Source organism: Onychomys torridus, chromosome 7 (assembly GCF_903995425.1).
Source record: "Onychomys torridus chromosome 7, mOncTor1.1, whole genome shotgun sequence".
Classification (NCBI taxonomy): domain Eukaryota; kingdom Metazoa; phylum Chordata; class Mammalia; order Rodentia; family Cricetidae; genus Onychomys; species Onychomys torridus.
The window spans coordinates 104,143,948-104,166,925 of NC_050449.1; the positions used below are offsets into that span (position 1 = coordinate 104,143,948).

The following is a 22,978-nucleotide window of genomic DNA, read 5'->3' on the forward strand; positions in this document are numbered from 1 at the left end:
GAGTTGTAATTTCCCTAACAACTGCACTTACCTGGCCCTTTAAAAAGAGGGCTGTAGCTCCAGGTCACATTACGATCATAGCTATTATAACTGCCTCATACAAATATCCACTCCTGGGTAGATCCCAGGCACTCAGCATCCACTAATTGCCTTGACTCTAATGGCAGTGCTGTGGGAGGTGTTACAGGTTCACTTTACAGAAAACACGGTACTGCTCTGGAAAAGGAGGGGGCTCTTAGCTGACATCCCAGAGGTACAGTGAGAATTGAACACAATGTCTGACTCCAGAGCCCAGTGCTCTGGACCAGTCAGAAACACAGCATTCTATTGTTTGTTTATCCTCTCCTCCCCTCTCTCATTGTGTGTGTGTGTGTGTGTGTGTGTGTGTGTGTGTGTGTGTGTGTGTGCATATTTGCACGTGTGTGTGCACACCTGTGTGTGCAGGTCCATATGTCATATGTGTGCTTGCATGTGGAGGTCCAAGATTTCCGTCTCCTATCTTCTTTGATTGCTTTCTACCTTATTCCCTGAGACAGGGTCTCCCAGTTGGACCTGAGAGAGCTCACGGATGGCTCATAGTATAGCTAGCTAGCTTGCCCTGGAGGTCCCTTTGCCTGAGCACTAGAACTACAGGCAGGTTGCTGTGCCCACCAGGCTTTAATGTGGGACCTGGGGCTCTAAGCTGCCATTCTTACACTTCCTCAGTGAGAGCTTTAACCAAGACATCTACACAAGCCTTGTTTATTTTCTTAAGTAAATTCCCTTGTGGATATTTGAGTTTGCAACACAGTGGCATATGATATGACAGTCAAGTGTCTCCTCTAGTGAAGCCAATTTCACACTTGCTTCTTTGGTGTGACAAGGAAAATCTTCTTACTTCAAGAGAAGTCCCTAACATGGCACCCCTTCCTTTGTCATATTCCTCATGTCTGCTCCATAATACCCTCTGATCTGCATCTATTTCTTCTTCCCATCAACCTCATGATGATCCATTCACTGCCCCTCCTCTTTTCCCCCCTCTCTCCCTTCTGCTCCCCTCCTCCTCTTCATTGAAATAACACGAGATCATGCACTATTTTTTCTTCACTTCACACAATGTCCTCTAGATTCATTCATGCTATGGCAACACATATCCTTTTTAAAGACTGAACAATTATTTTTGTTATTTACACATATGTGTAAAAATGTGTGTGTGTGTGTGTGTGTGTGTGCGCGCGCGCGCATGCGCGCGCGCTCGCGCGCATGCATATGCTTTTGTGTCCATACAGCTCTCCATCTCATTATCTACCTACTGATTGTTGTGACCATATCTGGCTATGAACATGGGAGCACAGATAACTTTTCCAAGGTGGTGACTTTGTTACCTTTGAGTATACACCCAGAAGAGAGCTTGTCAGATCCTACAACAACGGTATTTTTCACAGTGATTGCACCCATCTCATTCCCAAGAGTGCACAAGAGGGTTCTCTGTGTACTTCCCTGTCAGTGTTTATTGCTTCCTGTCTTTATGTCAATAGTCATCCTTAGGTTTTGACGTTGTGTTGTGGTTTTATTTTTTCGTTCACTTCATGCTTAGAGATGTGAGCACCATTTCATGCACAGGTTGGCTATTTTTAGTGTGTTCATTAACGAACAAGAAATGGACTCTTGGCTAATGAGATGGCTCAGCAGTTAAGAGCACTGGCTGCTCTTGCAGAGGACCCAGATTCAGTTCCCAGCATCCACGTGGTGGCTGGCAGCCACCTGTAACTCCAGTTCCAGAGTATTTAATGCCATTTTCTTGTCTCCACAGGAACCTGTACTCATATGTACACATACACACATTCAGTCTCACACACATACACATACTAAATTAAGAAAAAATAAAAAAAAATGGAATCTAAAAGATCTTAGATTGCAGAAGTGTATAAAAATGAATTCCCTATGTGCCAGCTATAGAAAATACAAGCAATGGTTCCTAATGCCAACTCAGAGTATGAAATACTCAGTGCTGGGCTGCTAAGGTCCATGTCCTCTCCTGAGTCACTTGTTAAAGCATAGGTATCAATGGGATGATAGGAAGAGGCAAGACTTTGGGAAGATGAGAACAGAACTGGAAGTGAATTCTTAAGAAAGAAACTAGTGTTCTCAGAAAAGAGGTCCCCAGAACTGGTCTTCCCTCCCTCCAACAGGGAGGCATTAGAAGGCACCATGTCTAAACCAGGAAACAGCCTCACCAGAGCCGCCTCTGCTTTTACCCTGGACATCCCCACTTCACAGCAATGAGAAGTACCTTTCTGACATTTGCAAAGTCACCGCTCAGCTTCTGCTACTGTGTTCTGGAACCAAACACGTGCAAAGGAAATGGCTGAGAGAGAATCATTAGAATATATATAAAATTTCCAATAATTTCTGAAAGGCATAAAACCATTTCAAAACCAAGTAAATACATTATATTCCTGGATAAAAATCTCCTTCCTGTGAATATTTTACTAAGACACTAATAGACATATTGCACAATTACTTTAAAAATATTAGGATTATTTAAATATTTTTTAGTTTTTTTTTAAAATAAAGTTTATTTAAAATAAAGTTTAACTGATATGTAAAACATCTAAATTGTACGTATTCATGAGTTACTATGTGATATGCAACTTCAATGTGTATATAGATACAGATATATCACATGATATTTAAATGTGAGTACACACACCTATCCCCTTCTCTCTCTTTATCAGTTCTTTAATGTACTAAGATGTGGTTGGGCAGGATAAGGAGTTCTGGGGAACTCTGACACACCAGGGTGCCTATAAATAGTGATCACATGTGGTTTATTTAAAAAAAAAACAAGAAAGGATTTTAAATATTTTCCCATAAAGAATATTTTAGCCAAAGCGTTATTTTTGGAGTGAGAATATAGCTCAGTGGTAGAACATTTGCTTAGTATGTGTAGGTCCCAAAACTGCAAAGAAAAAACAAAGATATTATTTGTATAACTCGGTAGAAAAACAAAAAGGCAAATGCAGATCACTTACTAAACCTCCAGGACGGGACTTCTCCTTCATCTATCGATGTCTAGTTCAGCTTTTTAATTTTTATTGTTGTGTATGTGTCTGTGTGAGTGTGTGCATGTGATGATAAGCATGTGATGATGCTTTGGAGCTGAGAAGAGGGTGTCAGATGCCCTGGAGCTGGAGTTACAGATGGTTGTGAGCTGCCAAACATGGGTACTGGGACCTGATCTCAGGTCCTCCAGAAGAACAGCAAGTGCTCTTAGCCGCCACGCCATCTCCCCAGCACCCATCAAAGCCCATTTAAAGTATGTGCAGTGCAGAACGAAAAGATACATTTTAAAGTCATCAGAATAGAACAGATGATTCCAAAAATAATCTAGTACATATTACCATTTATTACATAATAAATCTACCATTTCAATTCATTGAGAAAAGAATAAATCATTCAGCAAATGGTTTTAAGATACTGACTAATCATTTGGGAAATTTAGAATTATTTCATACCTTACAAATCCAAGATAGTTAATAAAGTGTGAAAAATAAACTTTTATATGGTAATGATACAGAGAAATATAGAAATATAGATTAATATTTTTCTGTCCTCAAGATGATGGAGGCTTTCCTAAATATAAATGCAAAGAACACATAGCTAAACTTGAGGCATGTTTATATGATAAAAATAAATCTATGTTGAAATGTAATAAACAAAACTGAAGAATAAATGGCAGTGTGAGACAATGTCTGAAGTGCATAAGAAAGACCACTGCTTCAGTGTGGGTAGATAATTCTAAAAACAAATAGGAAATGTATGTGTAGGGTGAAAAAAAATGGAGAAGGGCATGAACTGGTCATTCACAAAGGAAAAAAGACAAATCACAGAATGGTGTGAAATAAAATCTCATCTACAGAATATATGTAATTAGAACAGTAATAAAAGTCAATGCTATTTTTGTCCTTCCGATTTGCTTGTCTTTCCTTCCTTCCTTCCTTCCTTCTTTTCTTCCTTCCTTCCTTCCTTCCTTCCTTCCTTCCTTCCTTCCTTCCTTCCTTCCTTCCTTCCTTCCTTCTTTCTTCCTTCCTTCCTTCCTTCCTTCCTTCCTTCTTTCCTTCCTTCCTTTCTTCCTTCCTTTCTTCCTTCCTTCCTTCCTTCCTTCCTTCCTTCCTTCCTTCCTTCCTTCCTTCCTTTCTTCCTTCCTCATCTCAGGCTGAGGTTGAATGTAGTCAGCTTCCTACTTTGAATTCCTGAGTGCTGGTTTTCAGGCATTCACCACCACACTTAATTAAATTTGCTGATTTCAAAGGATGTGATACCAGATACTCCAGCACAGAAACCACCAGTCCAAGTTAAACAACAACAACAACAACAAAAACGGACAAAGGTGCTTACCAGATCTTTTCCCAAAGAATATATGTAAATGACTTATGAAAACAAGGAAGGATGCTGAGGATGGCCAGACATTAAGGAAACAAAAATTGATATCACAGCAGAATGCTCCTTTAAAACCATTAAGATCGCCCACAACAACTAGATATAAAAATACTGGGCCCTGGCAAAGAGCTGGAGGAACTGACTCTGCTGTGTCCTACTGGGAAAGAACTAAAATGATACAGAAAATGATACGATAATCCCTTAGTGAGCATTTCCACTTCTGGTTGTGTAAAGAAGAAGAGTGGAAGAGCTGGAGCAGATTCTGTCTGTGCCATCTCAGAGCAGCATTATGAATGATAGTCAGAGGTCCAGTGAAACACGAGTTATATTAATATAAGAATAAACAAAATGTATGCATGTGTGTTAAAAGTAGAATATTATTCAGCCCTCAATAGAAGGGAATTCTCACATGACACAACATTGAGGAACCTTGATGGCATCATGTAAGAGAAAGATGCTGTTCACAAAAGGGTCAACATTACACGAGGTAGCCAGAATAGCCACAACAGATGAATTTATAAGGAAAGTGAGTAGAATTGTTGTGTTTACTGGGAGCCTAGGGGGAGGTGGGTCCTAGGTAACCATTGTTGACCAAGTATAGCGTGTCAATGAGGAAAGTTTTAGAGATTGATGAGTGGTGATGGCTACACAACCATGTGAATACACATGATGGCACCAACTGTATGCTTAAAATGGTAAATTTTACGATCTGTGTTTTATCATACATTCTGGTTTTGGCTTACAGTTCCACAGTCCGTTATGAAAGAAAGCTAAGGTAGGAACTCAAGGAAGGAACATGGAAGCTGTCACTGAAAGAGAAGTCGTGGAGGAATGCTGCTTACTGGCTGGCTTCCGGTAGTCGCTCAGCTAGCTTTACTATAGAATCAAGGACTACTTGCCCAGGAGTGGCACTATCCATACTATCCGTACCAGACGGCATTCTCTCATATCAATCATTAATCAAGAAAATGCCACACAGACTTTCCCATAGGTTGAGCTGATGGAGAGAATTCATCAACTGAGGTCCCCTCTTCCGTAGTGACTCTAATTTGTGTCATGATTTGAGCCAGCACGTTATAGTAAAAACAAATCTGGAGTGATGGGTTTTGATAATTGTTCTTTGGAGGGCAAACCTAGAAAAGAAAGTTGAACTCAAAGCAAACTTCTTCTCAACTCAGGATGATGGGGAAGAAATCTTAGCTTAGACTTGAGGTAGGCAAAGTTGATTAAAAAATATTTCCCAGGGAGGCCATTATCACAGATTTGCCCACATAGACTTGAGGCTCAAACTTATGTTAAAAAAAATAGTTGGTTCTAGGAATCCTCAAATTGGAAAATTAACAAATCCATTTCTCAGTTGATGGTAGCCTGAAGACTTGGAACTCGGGAGTGGAAGATATTACTGGAAAACTGCTTATTATAAATTCCATTCTCTCAAAATAGGTATTACCAATTTTTTTTTTGCAATCCCCATCAAAATCCTAGCAAGTACTTTTGCAATTCTAGAATTTATTCTAAAATGTGAAGAGCCAAAAATGTCCCTCCATAAGTCAGTTTGATAAAGAAGAGTAAGATCAAAGCAGCAGGGCTCAGTCTACCAAAACCAGAGACCTCAATGATAATGAAGTCCTGATGCTTGAGACAGTACCATATTTGGACAAAGATATGACCATTTCATACGCACAGTTGAACTGCTCAGGGCACAGGTGGTAGTGCATCCATCACCAAGTCTTGATCTGTACTTTACACAGTACCAACAAAAAGCTGTGAAAGCTGTGTGGATCACATTTCTTGGATCAGCCACGGAGAACAACATCACGATTCTGAGCAAGCACACCCATGAACTGGACCATATGAGACAAAGGTTAAGAGGAGCTGGGAAGATGACTCAGTCAGTAAAGCACAGGGACCTGAGTTCCATGCCCAGCATCCACTCAAAACAAACAAGCAAACAAACCTGTAAACACAGTGTGGTGGTACGAGACTCATAAACCCAGCCCTGGGAAAGCAATGATAGGGAGATCCGTGAGGACCACTGGTCAGCCAGCATAGCCTGCATGGTGAGGGTCAAGCTAGTGAGAGACCTGTCTTCTGAAAAATAAAGGTAGCCTCTTCTCTGGGCGGAGACTATTTCTTCTGCTCTTAGCATTCCTTAGTTGTGTGCAGTTCTTTGCATAGGGCTGAGGTCTCTTGAGCTTTCTCTATCTGCGTTAGCATGTTTATTGGTGGTGTTCTTGTTCAGCTCATATTTAAGCAGTCATGTTGATGAGACTTGATCAGTGCAGCTTCTGACATTCCTAGGAGACACAACCTCCCCACCTCACCCTGATCTTCTGGCTGTTACAATCTTCCTGTCTCTCTTCTGCAATGAGTCCTGAGCCTTAGGCACAGGAGTTATGTTATAGACATATCAGGTCTTGGCTCTACAATGTACATACACATATATGCTTGTAATTATAATTCATGTAAAAAGACATGAAAGTTAGTAAGGAGGGTTTGGAAGGCAGAAAAGGAAGGGGGAAATGATGCAATTATACTACAGTTAAAAAAATGTTTTAAAAAGGTGGACAGCAGAACCACACAGACAGATAGACACAATGTGTGAGAGAGAGACAAGACAGACAGACAGATACAGAGAAGAATTTCTGCTAAGCCAAAGAGGCCTTCTTCAGAGTATGAGAAAATGCATGCATTCCATCTATCTCTTTCTCATATCCAGAATATATAAAGGACTCCAATAAAAAGGAAGTCAGTCTAACAGGAAAGTAAATAAGACATGTAAGCAATTATTTATATATATGTATGTATGTATATGCCAATAACCATGTGAAAACCCATGGTTTTATTGGCCATTGAGGATATCATAAATTAAAATATTTTGTGATTACCTACGGCACAGTTAAAAAATCAGAAAGACAGATGATACTGAGTGCTGGGAGTGCTGAGGGACTGAACTGCTGCTTGTTGCTGGCTTGTTGTGTATTGACACAGCCCTACTGCAGTACAATATCTACATATGCATATACACACACTATGATCAACCAGACTGCTCATAGGTATAAGCCTAACAGATTAGTTCCTATACACCACAGAGGGTATGTACAAGAATGATCACAGCGGAACTGCTTTGAGCACCCAGACAAAAGAGACCACCCAAATAGCTCTCATCAGTAAAGTGGGTAAACAATCATGCCCTACTCTCACCAGGGATAATGCACGACACTGAAAATGAAAACATGGCTGCTGAAGTGGACCAACATATTGTAGAAAGGAAGAACCAAGCGACTAAGTGGTCCACATTGATGGATGCATTGGTCAAAATTTCCAAAACAAACAAGAATACTTTACTTAGTTAGGAGTGAGGAAATTGCTCATCTTTGAGAGGCGGTGACTAGAAGGGCATATGCAGGATATGGGATTTTTCTGGAGTGTGAGACACATTCTATTTTGTGATTTTTTATAGTGGTAAGCCACAACCAAGAGGGCTTTTTAAAAAAATTCATTGAGCTATAAATTTGTTTGCATCTTTTATTGGGATGTTGTGTTTGAATGAAAAGTTTGTTACAAAGGAAAGGCTGACAGAGGAGTTCTCAAGGTCCTGGTAACAATGAGAATAAAATGTACAGGCCCAGGAAATTCTCATGAAATGGATCGAATAGCAAATATATGCAATGCTTATGCATCAGGATGCAGGTTTTAAAATTTTTCAAATGTGTGAAAGCTGGGAGAGAACCTAGATGTGAAAAGCAAATGGAGCTGATAAAATCAAAGTAGTTGAGCAAGGAAATGGGATAAATGGAATATTATACCAATGATTTCAGAGGATGGGAAAGTGTGTCCAGAAAGAGCAGGTGGAAGACAAGGCATAATGCATGTGTGAGAAAAGTCTTTTCCAATTTTATTTTCAGTGTGTATCAATCCAAGAAGGGAAATGTACTTGAAAGAAACAGAACGAAAACATCGAACAATCCTTATCTCTGGGTGGATGTGTGATGCGCATATTTTCCTTATTTAAATTATTTTGATTTTCCAGCTGTCTGCATAGAATACCTTCTATTTTCTATGCATGCAAGTAATATAAATAGGGATAGAGTCAGTTCATGAAACTAGCCACTTCTGAGGAATGTTTTAAATTATTTAGCAACATGGACAACTATAAGAAGGCTGCCTTTGCCAAAGCCATTTCTTTGGTTCAGTAGGAAATGTGAAGAAGACAAAAGATATAAACCCTTCTCATTCGGCTGGAGTGGGAGGAAGGTGACAGAGGAAGATGAGTGTTGCTCTTTTGGAATTCTATAGTCCTTAGGGTCTAGAATAGTCCAATGATTGAAGAAGCATTGAAAAATGTGGTGATACCTGGGATTCAGCTTAGGAGCTTATGCCTGCCCTGGCTTCCCTAGTGATTTGAATACATTTTGCTTTATCTTCTTCCTTTGAGTAGAAACTGAATTTCTTGTCTACCATCAAGGGAAGCCAGGGCAGGAACTGAATCAGAGACCATGGAGGAACATTGCTTCCTGGATTGCTTCCTCTGGCTTGCTCAGCTTGCTTTCTTGTGTATTATCCCAGCCCACCTGCCCAGGGGTAGCACCATGCATAATGGGCTGGGACAATTAGTAATTGATATAATACCTCACAAACATGGCTATAGGCCACTAAGATCTGAGCAATTATTCAGCTGAGGTTTTTTCCTTCCTAGCTGACTTTGGGTTTATGTTGACATCTGACGCTATAACTATGACACCCAAGCTTGGAGACAGTGCCTATAGTCAGAGAAGTGGCAACTGGGAGGAGGTTGGGAATTTTGTCTATCTGACTTCAAAGCCTAGGATCCTTTTGCAACATCTAGATGAGAACTTAGGTCATGTCCCTGATGGCTGAAAATCTCACATTCCACCCTCGTATGGAAACATCTATGCTGTCACTAAGTCAAATGGGAAAAAAATTCAGCTATTGGGACAAGTTTTTTTTTTTTTTTAATTTTTTTCTTCCCCTTTGGTTCATTGATTTCTGCCCAGGACTCTGTAATTAAACTAGGCTATGGTCTTTCTGGAACAGTTAGTGGAACGATAGAGGATGGGACACACATTAGTGGCTTTCAGAGTTTTCAGTTCAACTAATGGAAAGAAAAAAATTACAATTACATTAAACTTCTTGACTCCATGTGCTTACAGGAATTGGCTCTGAGGCTCTGAAGAAATCATCCTGGGATTAAAAGTGAAAGACTTGGGTTCTCAGCTAGGAGCATAGCCAACAGCCAATAACTATTTAACTTTCTGTGCTACATCATCTAGGCAACTTACTGTCCTTCTTTAGAGCCCTATCTGATAGGGAAGAGAGAGAGAATTTGAGAGCACCAGAGTCTTGAAGGCCATATGTTCTCATGAAACTTATATAAGGTACACATGCTTTTCCCAGGTAACACAAGTGCCTGTTGAGGTCTTAAATGTTTATTTACTCACAGATTTCCCACAGTTTTGTGCCTCTAAAATACTCTATTGACCCCCAATGACAAAAACATCTGTAGTATATGCTAATGGGATCCTGGGTTTACCCAGAGTTCTTGTCTTTTAGATATGCAACTTGAAAGATTTTCTGGTAAAAGGATCTGCTGACCCAGAACTTGCTTTAAGATGCTCCTGTGTCATGGGGGGGGGGGGTCTTGGTGATGGGACAGTTTGTCAAACATTACTCTCCATGAACTGATAGCCAAGGAAAGTTGTTGGTCAGATTGATGATGGATCTTGACACTGTTTGTCTCCCTTTGTGAATGTTGAAATTTTCCATATAAATAGGTTGACACAATACAAGGATACATTTTTTTAAAATACCTGGAATAAATGTTCTCTAGTGTTATCAATTCCAACACTCCATCATTTAGCTTTCCAAGGAAGCTGCAAAGAAAATGGACTTCTAGAGACACTGTGTGCCCTTGTTTTATGTCTGGTGGTGTTTTGTGTATTTTATGCACTCAGACACTGTGTGCATGTGCTTGCTGCTTCTCATGATGCTGTATAGACCTCTGGACTAGACGGTCTCGTGTGTCCTATTTTCCAGGTGGTTCTTAGATAATGCACCTAATTACTTCCACACATGTGCTTTGGGTCGAGAAGTATATAAGGATAAAGAAGCCAAATAAGAGTTGCCATCGATCCCACAGCCTGGATGCCTCCCAAGCAGTTCAAGCCATTCAATTGTCTCACTTATCTAGAGGGCCTGATCCAGCTGGGGGCTCCACAGCCTTTGGTTCATAATCCATGTGCTTCCATTTGTTTGGCTATTTGTCCCTGTGCTTTTTCCAATCTTGGTCTCAACAATTCACACTCTTACAGTGCCTCCTCTTTCTCAACAATTGGACCTGTCCTTAGTGCATGAGCTGGCTGTTTGGAACCTTGGGCTTACACAGGCACACTTTGCTCAGCCTGGAAGGAGGGGACTGGACCTGTCTGTACTGAATCCACCAGGTTTAAATGAATCCCCAGGGGAATCTTGGCCCTGGAGGAGATGGGAATCGAGGGGAGGGGATGGAGGGAAGGTGGGGGTGGGGGCAGGAGGGGGGAGGACAGGGGAACCCATGCCTGATGTGTAAAATTAAAACACAAATATAATAATAATAATAAAGACAGTTTCCATTAAAAAAAAAAGAGTTGCCATGGATCATTTCTCACAGCAATGTGACTTGGTTTATTTACTTGTTTTTGAAGTATTGTGGATTGAATTTAGGGTCTTAAGTAAGCTAGACAAGCATTCCACCACTGAGCTACAGCTCTTGATTTCTTCCTTTTCTGCCTATGTATGTTTGTGTATGCACATGTACACACATGTGTGTGAATGTATATATGTGTGCTTGCATGTGGACACCAGAGTAAACCCTCAGATGTAATTCTCAGCAGCTATCCACCATACTTTTTGAGGCAGAGCCTCTCATTGGTCTAGAATATGCCAATTAGGTTAGGCTGGCTGGCCCATGAGATCTATAGATCTGCCAGCTTTGCCTCCCTAGCACCTAGGATTACAAACAGGCACCACTGTGATTAGCTTTTTAAAGGCAGGTTTTGGGGATCAAACTTGGGATTTCATGTTTGTGTGGCAAACACTTTACTAATAAAACTGCCTCCCCATCCCCATTTCTTTATTTTCTTCCATTCTCTCTTTGTTTCTTTTTGTTTGTTTGTTTGTTTTGTTTTTCTTTTTCAAGACAGGGTTTCTCTGTGTAGCTTTGTGCCTTTCCTGGATCTCACTCTGAAGAACAGGCTGGCCTCGAACTCACAAAGATCTGCCTGCCTCTGCCTCCTGAGTGCTGGGATTAAAGGCATGTGCCACCACTACCTGGCTCCAGCCCCATTTCTTAAGAAGACATGACTGGGTTGACAAGATGGCTCAGTGGATGAAAGCACTTGCTTCTAAGACTGACCATCTGAATTTGATTCCCAGAACCCATGTGGTGGAAGGAAAGACCTGACTCCAAAAGGTTGTTCTCTGGTCTTCACACACATGCCATGGTATGTGCACTCCTGCAAGAGTTTTTGTATACACATAAACACATAAATAAATAACTATAATGAAAAGACTATAAGTGTGATGATCTGTGTTCATAATCCTAGACAAAAGGAATGATGAGGATGAAGAAAAAGAGGAAGAGGAGGAGGAGGACATGGAAGACATAATGTGTTGCCAGTGACCTCTCAGTGAAGTTCTGATCTCTAGGATGTCAAGAGGAAGGGCCAATATAAGCAATGCATGAACAAGATAGGTAAAGATAGAAAATCCTGACTCCAAGGTCCAGTTGCTCAGGTCCTGCTCTTGCCACTCAAGAAGCTGCATGACCTTGGGTAGGTCCCTTATCTTTCCAGAGCTTCCCACTGCTCTATCTGTGAAATGGATGTAACAGTAGAATCTTCTAGAGTTGAAGATTGGGGTTGTACCTGAGTAGAGGGAGCATTTTAGTGGACACTCACTGTTGTCCTTGCCACTAAGTAAGCATAGAAATTGATGAAATCAGGTAAGGCAGAGAACAAAGTGCTGTCTGAGCTTGCTTCTGGACTGTCAATCAGTGGGTGTTCCCCCCCCCCCCCCGGACTTTTCAAATAGCTAGTACTTGTTATTTTTATATTTAGAAATTCTCTTTCTCTCTGTCTCTGTCTTTCTTTCTTGAGATGGGGTCTCAGGCTATAGCCTTCCTGCTTCTGCTTCTCAATTGTTGGATTAAAAGCCCATGGCCAGCTAAAACATATCTCTTAAAAGTAATTTTAAAAGTCCTTGAGGGCCAGTGAAATGGCTCAGTGGATAAAAACACTTGCTTTAAGCCTGACGATCTGAGTGTGATCCCCGGGTTCCACATCATGGAGGGAGAAACCTGACTCCTGCAAGTTGCCTCTGGCCTCCACACAAACACTGTAGCAAGCTCATGCTACACAGACATTAAATTAATAAATATGTGTGATGAGAAATTAAACAATTATATGAACTAAAAATCTTTTCAGAGAAATTTCAATGCCCTGTAGAACCTCCACGATGCATCTTCCAGATGATATTTTTTTTAAAAAATGTGTTTAGCTGCCATATCATAATTGTGTTACATTATGGAGTACATGTGATATTTTTTATATATGAGTCTGGAATTTAATATAGCTGATAAACATGTCCATCATTTAATTTACTTGACATTTTTGGGATGTATTTGAAATCTTTCTGCTTATATTGGAGTGTGCACATTTGGACCCACACAACCGCTTCCTGGAAGAGCTCAGTAGGGCACCATCCCGCTCTTCCTGTATCTTCCCAGCAGGCTCTCTTCAGGGCGTAGAGCCTCTTAAAGGCCAGTGATGTTCACTATGCACACTGCTGGTCTCACCAGCTCCTGTTCCAAGCCATCTGCCCCTCCCCACTGCTCCTCCACATCAGCAGGCCAACTTCTTTGGAGGCAAGTGAACCCCCTCAATCCAGTTAGGAATAGCACTGTTTGGTATCTAGTTTTTTAGAGTCTGCTCTGTAGAGCTCATGTCTACTGGCTAGTAGGATGCCTAAACCACAGTGGCAAACTGAGACACTCAACAGGCACATAGATGACTTAGAAAAATGGACGTTTACAGATCTGAAATCGTAAGCCGGATAAATTGGTGGGTAATTATGGGCACTGCATAGAAGGTTTTTGCTTTGCCAAATGATTTACATGAGGACATTTATAAATAGCAATCCCATGCTGTGTGTTTGAATCATGCTGCTGTTTTACCCAAAGGCTAAGACCTTTCTAGAACACACCTATTGCAGGATGGCAGGCCCAATGCAAAATTTACAAAACAAACACTTTGACTCTTGTGCTGAGTTATGCCATTTACAGAGCTCCAGATCACCTCTGAAACGGTAGCTGGCTCTTGGCCTCTCTAGAACTGGTGGTCAATGGTTGACAAGAATGAGTTCCATTGGGTTCCAGGTAGAAGAGAGGTGCTGTGCACAGAGAAACTGCTTTGGAAAGGACCATCTAGTGTGGTGGATCTTGCTTCCCTAGCTCACACAGGGACAGGATAAGTCTGTCAAGGCACCAGCATAGTTAGGAAATCTTAACCTCTTCCTCAAATAGTCTTGTCTGCCTTTCCAACTGGAATTTAGAGAAGTTGCCACTAGTGTCCAGATGAGATAGCCAGGAATTAAATTGGGGCAAGGATTTTGGTCTTCGACCGCCATCTCTGATGGTTAACTATTGACACTGTAAGTGCACAGTGCCAGCATCACATCACGCCCATCACCAGTACCTCTGAGCTGTGATGCCATCCAAGGTTGCACAGCAGGACCCCAGGGTCCCACTTGTCTTCACTCTTGTCTGATCTCTAAATTGGCATCCCTTTGCGACATAGGAGTACTTCCTCCATTCCCCGCAGTGCCCCAGGTCCTCACAGAGACCCATGCACTGCCATGAGCCTTCCACTTAGAGGACTCTATGAAACTAACTGCAACTCCATCTTGCGAGGTTTACTTTCCCGGCGGGGTTGCCATTTGGCTCTGCACAGTTAAGCAGCCACGCTTTACTTGGTTCTCTTCCAATTTTTCCAAACATGTGCCTGGCACCCACGCAAGTTTCAGAGGAAATATAAATGTGACAGGAGACGTGCTGTGGGCTTGGTTTTGTGTATATGTGTTAGTGTGACTCTTAAAAATGACAAGTGTTAAGTTCTACAGAGTAGCAACTTCTACCAGGGGAAAACTAACTTTCTTACAATCCCAGTTACTTCTCTTCGCCTCATGTATTTCTTTAAACTCTTGGCATCTGAAGTTAGGGAGGCACCCTAGTAAGCAAAGGGTCCCTGAGACCCCAGGATGAGGCACACTTTGTGGGCTCAGTGCCCAAGCTTTCTAAAGGAATATCCCCAAGCTGTCTTAGTCTTTCTGTCCCCAGAAGCTACCAGTACCCACCCACACTGGGGACACAAGCAGGTTTAGGGCACGCATCATCCTAACTCCCTCTCCAGCCTAAGGAAGCCATCTGGGCAAGGGGTAAGGGTGAAGTGCCTGGGCTCCCAAGGCAGAAGCGCTGCAAAGGTTTGTGTTTTGGGGCAGCTGGCTTAGCATGAGAAGCAATTGGGTCCTGCTGGTCCCAGGTCACTGGGGATGTGTCCCAGCTTCCCTGGCACGGGACCGCAAAGGAAAGGTGACAGAGGGAGAGGGGACTTGGTGTTTCCCCAGGGCAGGCGCACAGTACCTTGGATTCCAGGCTGCTGGTGGACGCAGGAGAGGGCGGCTGCTCTGTGCCGGTTGCCTCCCCGGTCAGCCCGTCCCTGCTGTCCTCGCGGGCTCCACTCGGAGGGATCATCGTGGCGGCGGGAATGGTGTTGGGCTCCTGAGGGGAACCGCAGGCTCGATTGCCTTTGCGCTCCCTCAGTGCCGGGTCCCTGGGTTGTCCATCCCGCCAGGCAGCGGCGTGCGCCCTGGGGCCTGGCCTGGCCGGGTCCTGCCCACCTCCCGGGCCTCCGCCCCGCCCCGCGCAGCGCCCGCGGCCACCTCGCCCGAGATCGCGCGCGTCGTGACTGCCGACCACCGCAGCAGGCTGGTGGGCCCAGGCTGCCCCCCTGGAGGACAGGAGGCGGCGGCTCGGGGCGGGGCTGCGTGGTTTCGTGTGGGGGAACCCTGGGCGGGCGGGGGCCGCGCCCACCCCGTCAGTGCCGGAGATCCGGAGATCCGTGCAGAGTCTGGTGATGTTCTAAGAGAAATGCTCAGCAAACCCCTAAGAACAGAAAGCTAGTACAAACAAGTGCTACGGGCCACTTTCAGCACCCCCCCATCCCTGGCCCTGAGAGTGAAGAGAGATGTGGTGGCACTTAGCTTAATTTATAGTTCAGTGACAGCAGGGACTAGTGTGGGCGTCCTCTGACCTGTGGGCACTGCAATTTCCAATGTTCCGCTTTGATCTAAATCAGGCAGATAATACGCTTGGTGTATGGACACCTGGTCCCCAATTTCTCCCGCTGAGCCTCACAGGCTCACTATGGGTTTGGCACTGTCACTTCCATTTATAGACGAGGAAACCGAGGTTTGAACCCGGTTGCTTGAAGTCAGTCACTCAGCTATAAATGGCAGAGCTGGGACTTGAGAGTGACTGGGGATTTTCAAACCCTTCCATTTGGACTGTGGAGCCTGAAAGCTAAGCCAGGCTTAGTGAAGAGGAAACCCCGGGCTGCTGCAGGGCTGTGCTTGTGTTTAAGACCTGTTTAGACTGGTGAACTGAACTGCTTTACTGGATCTTTTGGCAACAGACCCTGAGCATCACTGGACTGAGGCACAGGAGATCCGGTTTGTCGTACAAACACGACGGGACGGAGTATGTAGCCCAAGGGAATACTCCTAAATTTATAAAAGCCTTTCCAAAATCAGTACAAAATGCCCTGCGTATTTTTATCTCTTTAAAAAATTAAATTCGTCACTTGTATTTAGACTATAGAGTAACGGGGCTCTTAGTGGTTTTTCGTATGTGCGTATAGGGCCTCATTCCTATTTACTCTCCTTTGTGGTTCTCCTCCAGCTCACCTCCAAAATCACCCAGGAGGCTGATGTGGGAGGGCCAGCCTGGGATAAGCGACGAGTTCTAGACTAGCCTGGGCTCAAAACGTAAAACAACAAAATGGACCAAGAACAAAACAATCCTACGACCCAACAAAACCCACAAACTCCACTGTGACCCAGCCCAGCCCTGTTGGTTAGCCTCAAAGGTCTCAGGTGTTCCTCCATGAAGCACTGTGCTGGATGGGGATGAAGTTCTCACAAGCCTGATGGCACACCAACCACCAGCTTTAGGCACAGCACAGAGGACACAGCACTGTATCGGATCTTGGGTGGTGCCTGCTTTGTGAGAGACTGTTTATTAGAAACTGCCTCAGCATGAAGTAAAGCCTCCACTTTTGGGTGTGAAAAGTGAGTGAATGAGAGAGAGAGAGAGAGAGAGAGAGAGAGAGAGAGAGAGAGAGAGAGAGAGAGAGAAGCAGACAGACAACTGTGATGAGGGACAGTATAGGACTCAAGCAAATATGTGTAGATGGGAGGCCTGAACTAATACAGGGAGAGCCAAGGGAATATCCCACAGAAGTGAAACTTCCAGGGTCCTCAAGACCTATGCCTTAGGGAGATAGCATACCCTGGCTTACAATAAGAGATAATTCTTTAGATTTTGTTTTGTTTTCTTTTTTAGAATTGAAGATGCTACCCCTTGTTCCCCATCCCTCACCCTTCGAGTTTTTGTTTTGTTTTTTGAGACAGGTTTTCTTTGTGTAGCTTTGGAGCCTATCCTGGAACTCTGCTGGCCTAGAACTCACAGGGATCTGCCCTACGTCTGCCTTCCATGCTGGGATTAAAGGCGTGCGCCACCACCACCTGGTGCTACCTCTTGTTTTAAAATGCTCAGCTTTAGTTATCAATAGGATTAAGTGAATGATATAAGAAATAGTGTCTTCTGATGGAAACAGCATTTGGTGCTGGGGTTCAAACCCTGAGCCCCTGTACCTGTTAGGTAGATACTACACCACTGCGCTCAGCTCCATCTCCTATTCTTTTTCTTTTGAGGTGGACTGTCATCATACTGATGAAGAATAAGAGAAGTTAGCCAGACCACAAAATAATTCACTAGAGGAAAACACAAGAACAAAGATTTGATTTTGTCCTGGGGTTAATGACCTTTTGCCTCAGCCTTACAAGAAGGCAGGACTCCAGGTCTGTGGGATTGTAGGAAAGCTGCCTCCTTGGATCTGACTGTAGCTTTGGTGCCTGGGAAGATGGGTCAGTTGGGAAAGTGATTAATGCATTAGTACCTGAGCTCAATCCCCATAATCCATGATGGGACTAGTGACCCACACTAATGCCAGTGATTAGGAGGTGGGAAGTAGAGGTAAGCAAATCCCTAGAGCTTGCAGATTGGCTAGCCATGCCTACTTGGTGGAGTTCCAGGCCAGTAAAGACCTTGTTTTAAACAAAAGATGGAAGACAACTGAGAAATGACACCCACAGTTGTTCTTTGATCTACACACACACACACACACACACACACACACACAGAGAGAGAGAGAGAGAGAGAGAGAGAGAGAGAGAGAGAGAGAGAGAGACTGACAGATACATGCACACACATAGAGTGTGAGAGAGAGAGAAACACACACACACATACACAGAGAGGGAGAGAGATAGGGAGGGAGATCCTTTGTCTTATAAGTAATAGTTGCCTATGGCTTCTCAAACAGAATCAAATCTTTGGTCCTGTGTTTTCTCTAATGAGTTTTTCTCATCTCATTTTTTGTTCTCTATCTATTATTCTTCAATATCTATCTACAAGGGTTTACTACTCTTTGCAGTCTCCCTCCTTAGCCCATTTATCTCACTTAGGCTTCCAAGTAAGTTCCCTGTTGCCATGGTACCCTTCCCTAAGCAATCAATGGCAAAGTGGGCAATCCTCTGACCAGGTGTCTCAGTTAGGGTCTCTATTGCTGTGAAGAGACACCATGACCATGGCAACTCTTATAAAGGAAAACATCTCATTAAGGTGGTGGCTTGCAAGTTCAGAGGCTTAGTCAATTATCATCATGGTGGGAGCATGGTGGCTGGGAGTATGGTGTCATGTAGGCAGAAATGGTGCTAGAGAATTCTACATCTTGATCCAAAGGCAACAGGAAATAGTCTGTCTCATTGGGTGTGGCTTGAGCACATATAAGACCTCAAAAGCCTGCTTCCACAGTGACACATATCCTCTGACAAGACCACATCTCCTAATAGTGTTACTCCCCTTGGGGATCATTTTCTTTCAAACCACCACACTGGGTGAGGATTGATGCTAGGGTAGGAATAGTTCTCTTGTTTCTCTAGCTGCTAGACACCCTGATGGTTACAAGGATGCTGGCCATATATAGTCATGAGCTCTAAAATAGCCTGGTGTTGGTAACCTTCCTTGAACAGAGGATCCAGAATGCATATGGAAAACAGTGAGATTTAAAATCAAATAAGCTCAACCTGAAGAATTTTACCTTTATTGGCTCAGAAGAGTCACTGATGTCCATGACTGTGGGACTCTGTTCTAGTTTGTGTGTCTGTTGCTATGATAAAAGACTGACCGAAAGCAACTTGTGTCAGGAAAGCATTTATTAGGCTTATAAGTTATAGTCCATCATCAGGGAATCCAAGGCAGGACCTCAAAGTGGGAACATGGAGTCAGGAACTGAAACTGAGACATTGCTTACCAACTTGTCCACTAGCTTGCTCAGCTGTCTTTCATGCAATACCAGGCTTGTCTGCCTAGGGAAGATCACTCCCATATCAATTACCAATTAAGAAGATGCCAAACACATGGCCACAGGCCAATTTGATCTTGGCAATTCTTTAACTTAGATTTCTTCCCCCCAAATGACTCTATTTGTGTCAAGTTAAAAGCTGAAGCTAAATTTGATAAGCTCACTGACTTCCATGGGGTAAAGGATAGTCAAAAGGGAGTTGTATTCATATCCTCTCTCTGGGGGCAGGCATGGAGTGACCAGAGTGAGCCTGGACTGAGTTTGTTGTTGTGGGCTCCTGGCACACATGAAAGAGCTACATCTGAGGCAGGAGTTGAAAGTGCTGCTGCTTCTGGTCTTGGATGGCTTTATCTACTTCCAAATCCTACAGTGACCACAGTATCATGTTTGTTACAGAGGATTCCTGGACCCAGTATTGTGGGGACATGGATACAATGGTGGGAATGCCTACAGGACAGTGATGACAAATGAGAGTGTGAGTGTGTTGTCAACCCACAGAGTAGCTCTCCGTGACTCCTGCTGAGCATGATGTTCTTTGTCTAAGACTGTCTCATAGGCCGTGCTGGGTTATTTTTGTTAACTTGATGCAAGTTGAAGTCATCTGGGAAGAGGGAACCTCAACTGAGGAGTTTTCCCCAACAGCTTGGCCAGTGAGTGTGTATATGGGGTCATTTTCTTTTCTTTTCTTTCTTCCTTTTTATTTTTTTAAAATTTAATTTACTTTTACATATCAGCCATGGGTTCCCCTATCCTCCTTCCTCCTGCCCCCGCCCCCGCCTTCCCCCCAGCCGGGGTAATTTTCTTGATCAACAGTGTTGAAATTCCAAGCCCCTTTATGGGTAGTGCCACCACTGGGCTGGTAGACTTGAGTCATATAAAAGAGCAAGCTGAGCAAACCATGAGGAACAAGTCATGGAGCAGCACTCCTCCATGGTCTATGCTTCAGTTCCTGCCTCCAGATTCTTACCTTGAGTTTCTGCCCTGGCTTCCCTTAATGATGGACTATGATTAGGATATGTGAGCCAAATAAACTCTTTCTTTCCCATGTTGTAGAAAACTAACTGGGACACACCCCCTTCCTCTATTAGTAACACTGGAATGGGACTTCACAGAAGGCTGTAAGACATGTATTAGGAGCTATGGTGGCATTTTAGCTGTGGCTGCTGAGTTACCTTACTTCTATTGCAAGCTCATAGGTTCAGGGAAGAAAGTCTCAACTTTTCAACAGGACCCTATGGTTTCTGAATTCCCCATATGATCCTTGTCATTCTGGTGGCTGGATGAAGATAATAGCCAACAGATGTCTAGAGTGGTTGGAACTTTGTCTTCACAGACTTGATCTGGGAACCCTCACTTCTGCTTCATATGCTTGTCTGTTAATTTATAACAAGGTCAGAGCTCTCTTCCTAACCATGCGTATTTCTATTTTTTGCAGTGAGAACTCTGGAGCACCTAGGATGTCATGCTCCTGTCTTCTCCCATCACTTTGCTCTGAGTTTGGGTTCAGAGTCTGTTTTCATTCCATGACTTTTGACTTCTTCCAGATCCATTTGGTGAAAAAAAAGACAGGATGACTGCTTGCAAAAAGCAGCCACGCTTATTAAGACTATAAATGTGTGCAAAAGAAAAAGGAACATGGAAGATTGTTGGGATGCTTAGAGAATAAGCTGCTGACTGGGGCAAAGGAGAGACACTCAAGGAAGGGCTGGTTCTCAGCACCCAGTGAGTTGGGCACTGAGCCTCAACTTCCTCATCTGAAATAAGGTAATAGAGATAATAGGCTCATTGTGGAGTTTTTGTAAGCATTTAATATTTAGTCATAACATGACCTGAAATATTATTATCTTCATTGTCACCACTATGGCATCATCAGCATCATCACCATGACATCATCACCATGATCATCGCCATCACTGTCACCAATCTCACAATCATCAATCACCACCATCATCAACTGTAACATCATCATTTTCACTAGCTGTATGACTTTGGAATTAGTTTGATTTGGGCTGACTGTTCATTGTTCATATCTATGGTACCACCCTAAAATTAATAGTTACTGTGTGGGGAGCAAAGAAATGGTGTTTATTTAAAATTTCAAGCATGTAAATTGAACTCATCTTTTGAATTTTAATCCATTAGCATGCAATTAACATTTAGCTGTACATAGTGTTTTGTCTTATAATTTCTGAGTTTAAGAGTCATAGGATTAAGTCCAGCCTGGTCTTTGTGCTCATCAGAAAACATGTGGCATACTCTGTTTCCAAACATCAGTGCTTGCAATTGCCTTAACACAGTGGCTAAGCTGTTCCCACAGCCAGGACTTTGTGTTTGGGGTCCATGGACTTACCTACTATCTGAAAATACTTTTTTTTACCTTCAAAAACGTTTACTTAATCTGTGTGCATGCACCCATAAATGTTCATGGGTTCATGAGTGCTATGGAGCATGTATGGAGGTCAGAGGACAACTTGTAAGAACCATTTCTCTCTTTTCACTAAGTGGATCTCAGGATGGAACTCAGGTCATAAGGCTGATGGCAAGAGGCTTTCTCCACTGATCTAGTTGGTTCCTGTTTCTTTTCTTGTTTGATATCTTCTAAAGTATAAGTCCCGTGGTATCAAAGGCCTTCCATCTCTTCTTCATGTGTCCTTGATGCTTAAATGTTCAAGTGACAGAAAGTGCTTATTAAATGAATGAGCAGATAAATGATAAAACATCAGCACTGGAGAGAAACTTACAAGAGATAGTGAAAAAGAGTCTGTAGAGGGAGAAAAATCAAGCCCAGAATTCCACTAAATGGATTTGTATTAAACTAGCTTCTAATGACTTATCATTATGCCCATAGATTATTACATCTTTCAACACTTATCAGAGATGCTTCTACTTGGAGTAGTAGCAATTAGAGATTCACAACTAGTCAAGGTAAATAAGAGAATAAGAGACTGTAGAATACTCAGACCTAACCAGGACATGTAGATAATACTCCCTCCTTCCAAGGCTCAGAGATCATTGTGGAAGAGAGGGTAGAAGGACTGTAAGAACCAGAGGTAGTGGACAAGTAAGGAAACTGTTTTCCACACACAGGGAATTTGCACATGGGCACTTACAGTGATTATAAAAGCATGTACAAAACTTGTACAAACTCAAGCCAGACAAAAATACCAGCATGGAGAAGGGAGGTGGGTACAAAGCCCCACCCCTAGCAGAGGGGCTATTGGCAATTGCCAGTTGCTGGGAGAGGGAGAGTCTGTTTTCTTCAAAAGTGTCTCCCCCCAGGTGGTCAACAACATTCCTGTGGAAGGCCACACATTCACAACATTGGAGTTGATACATTAAAAAAAGAGGACACAAAGTAGGGTGGGTAGGGAAGGGAGTAGATCTGGGGGAAGTTGGGGAGGGGAGTGAATATGATCAAAACACACTGTAGAAAATTCTCAAACAACTAATGAAGATGGGGGAAAGGGGGACAAAATCAAGCTCTGTCAGAGCTATTACTTGGCTAAGCCAGGTTCTATGGAACAATGAGCCACTGTCTGTTCCCTTGCTCATCTTTCACAATGGTTGCCGCTCTCTTCACCTCCAGAGTAGGACAAAATGATCAACTACATGAGCCTTTTCTCCCAGTTTTAAATGTATTATGTTATGTAAAAAATTCCTGTATATTTTAATAAATAATAGTTTTATCATTGTTTAATCAGAATTCAAAGGAAATGCTGAAGAATATCAAAATGATGTAAAATTCCATATCTATTTTTAAATAATTATTAATTTAATAATTTCTTATTAATATTTTGATA

At 42.8% G+C, this 22,978-nt stretch overlaps 1 protein-coding gene across 3 annotated transcripts in view; it reads right to left on the reverse strand.

Annotated features, from left to right (window-relative positions):
* The window catches only part of Stac (SH3 and cysteine rich domain), a 126,966-nt gene extending 111,487 nt beyond the window's left edge, over window positions 1-15,479 (reverse strand). Inside the window, exon 1 of one of the 3 annotated variants that reach the window (XM_036191763.1) lies at window positions 15,119-15,477. In XM_036191763.1, the coding sequence (XP_036047656.1) occupies window positions 15,119-15,229 (111 nt within the window). In that variant the 5' untranslated portion in view covers window positions 15,230-15,477. Of the gene's footprint in view, window positions 1-15,118 lie in introns of all 3 variants that reach the window. The other 2 variants (XM_036191764.1, XM_036191765.1) reach the window with 2 other exon arrangements.
* Between the last annotated feature and the right edge of the window lie 7,499 nt (window positions 15,480-22,978).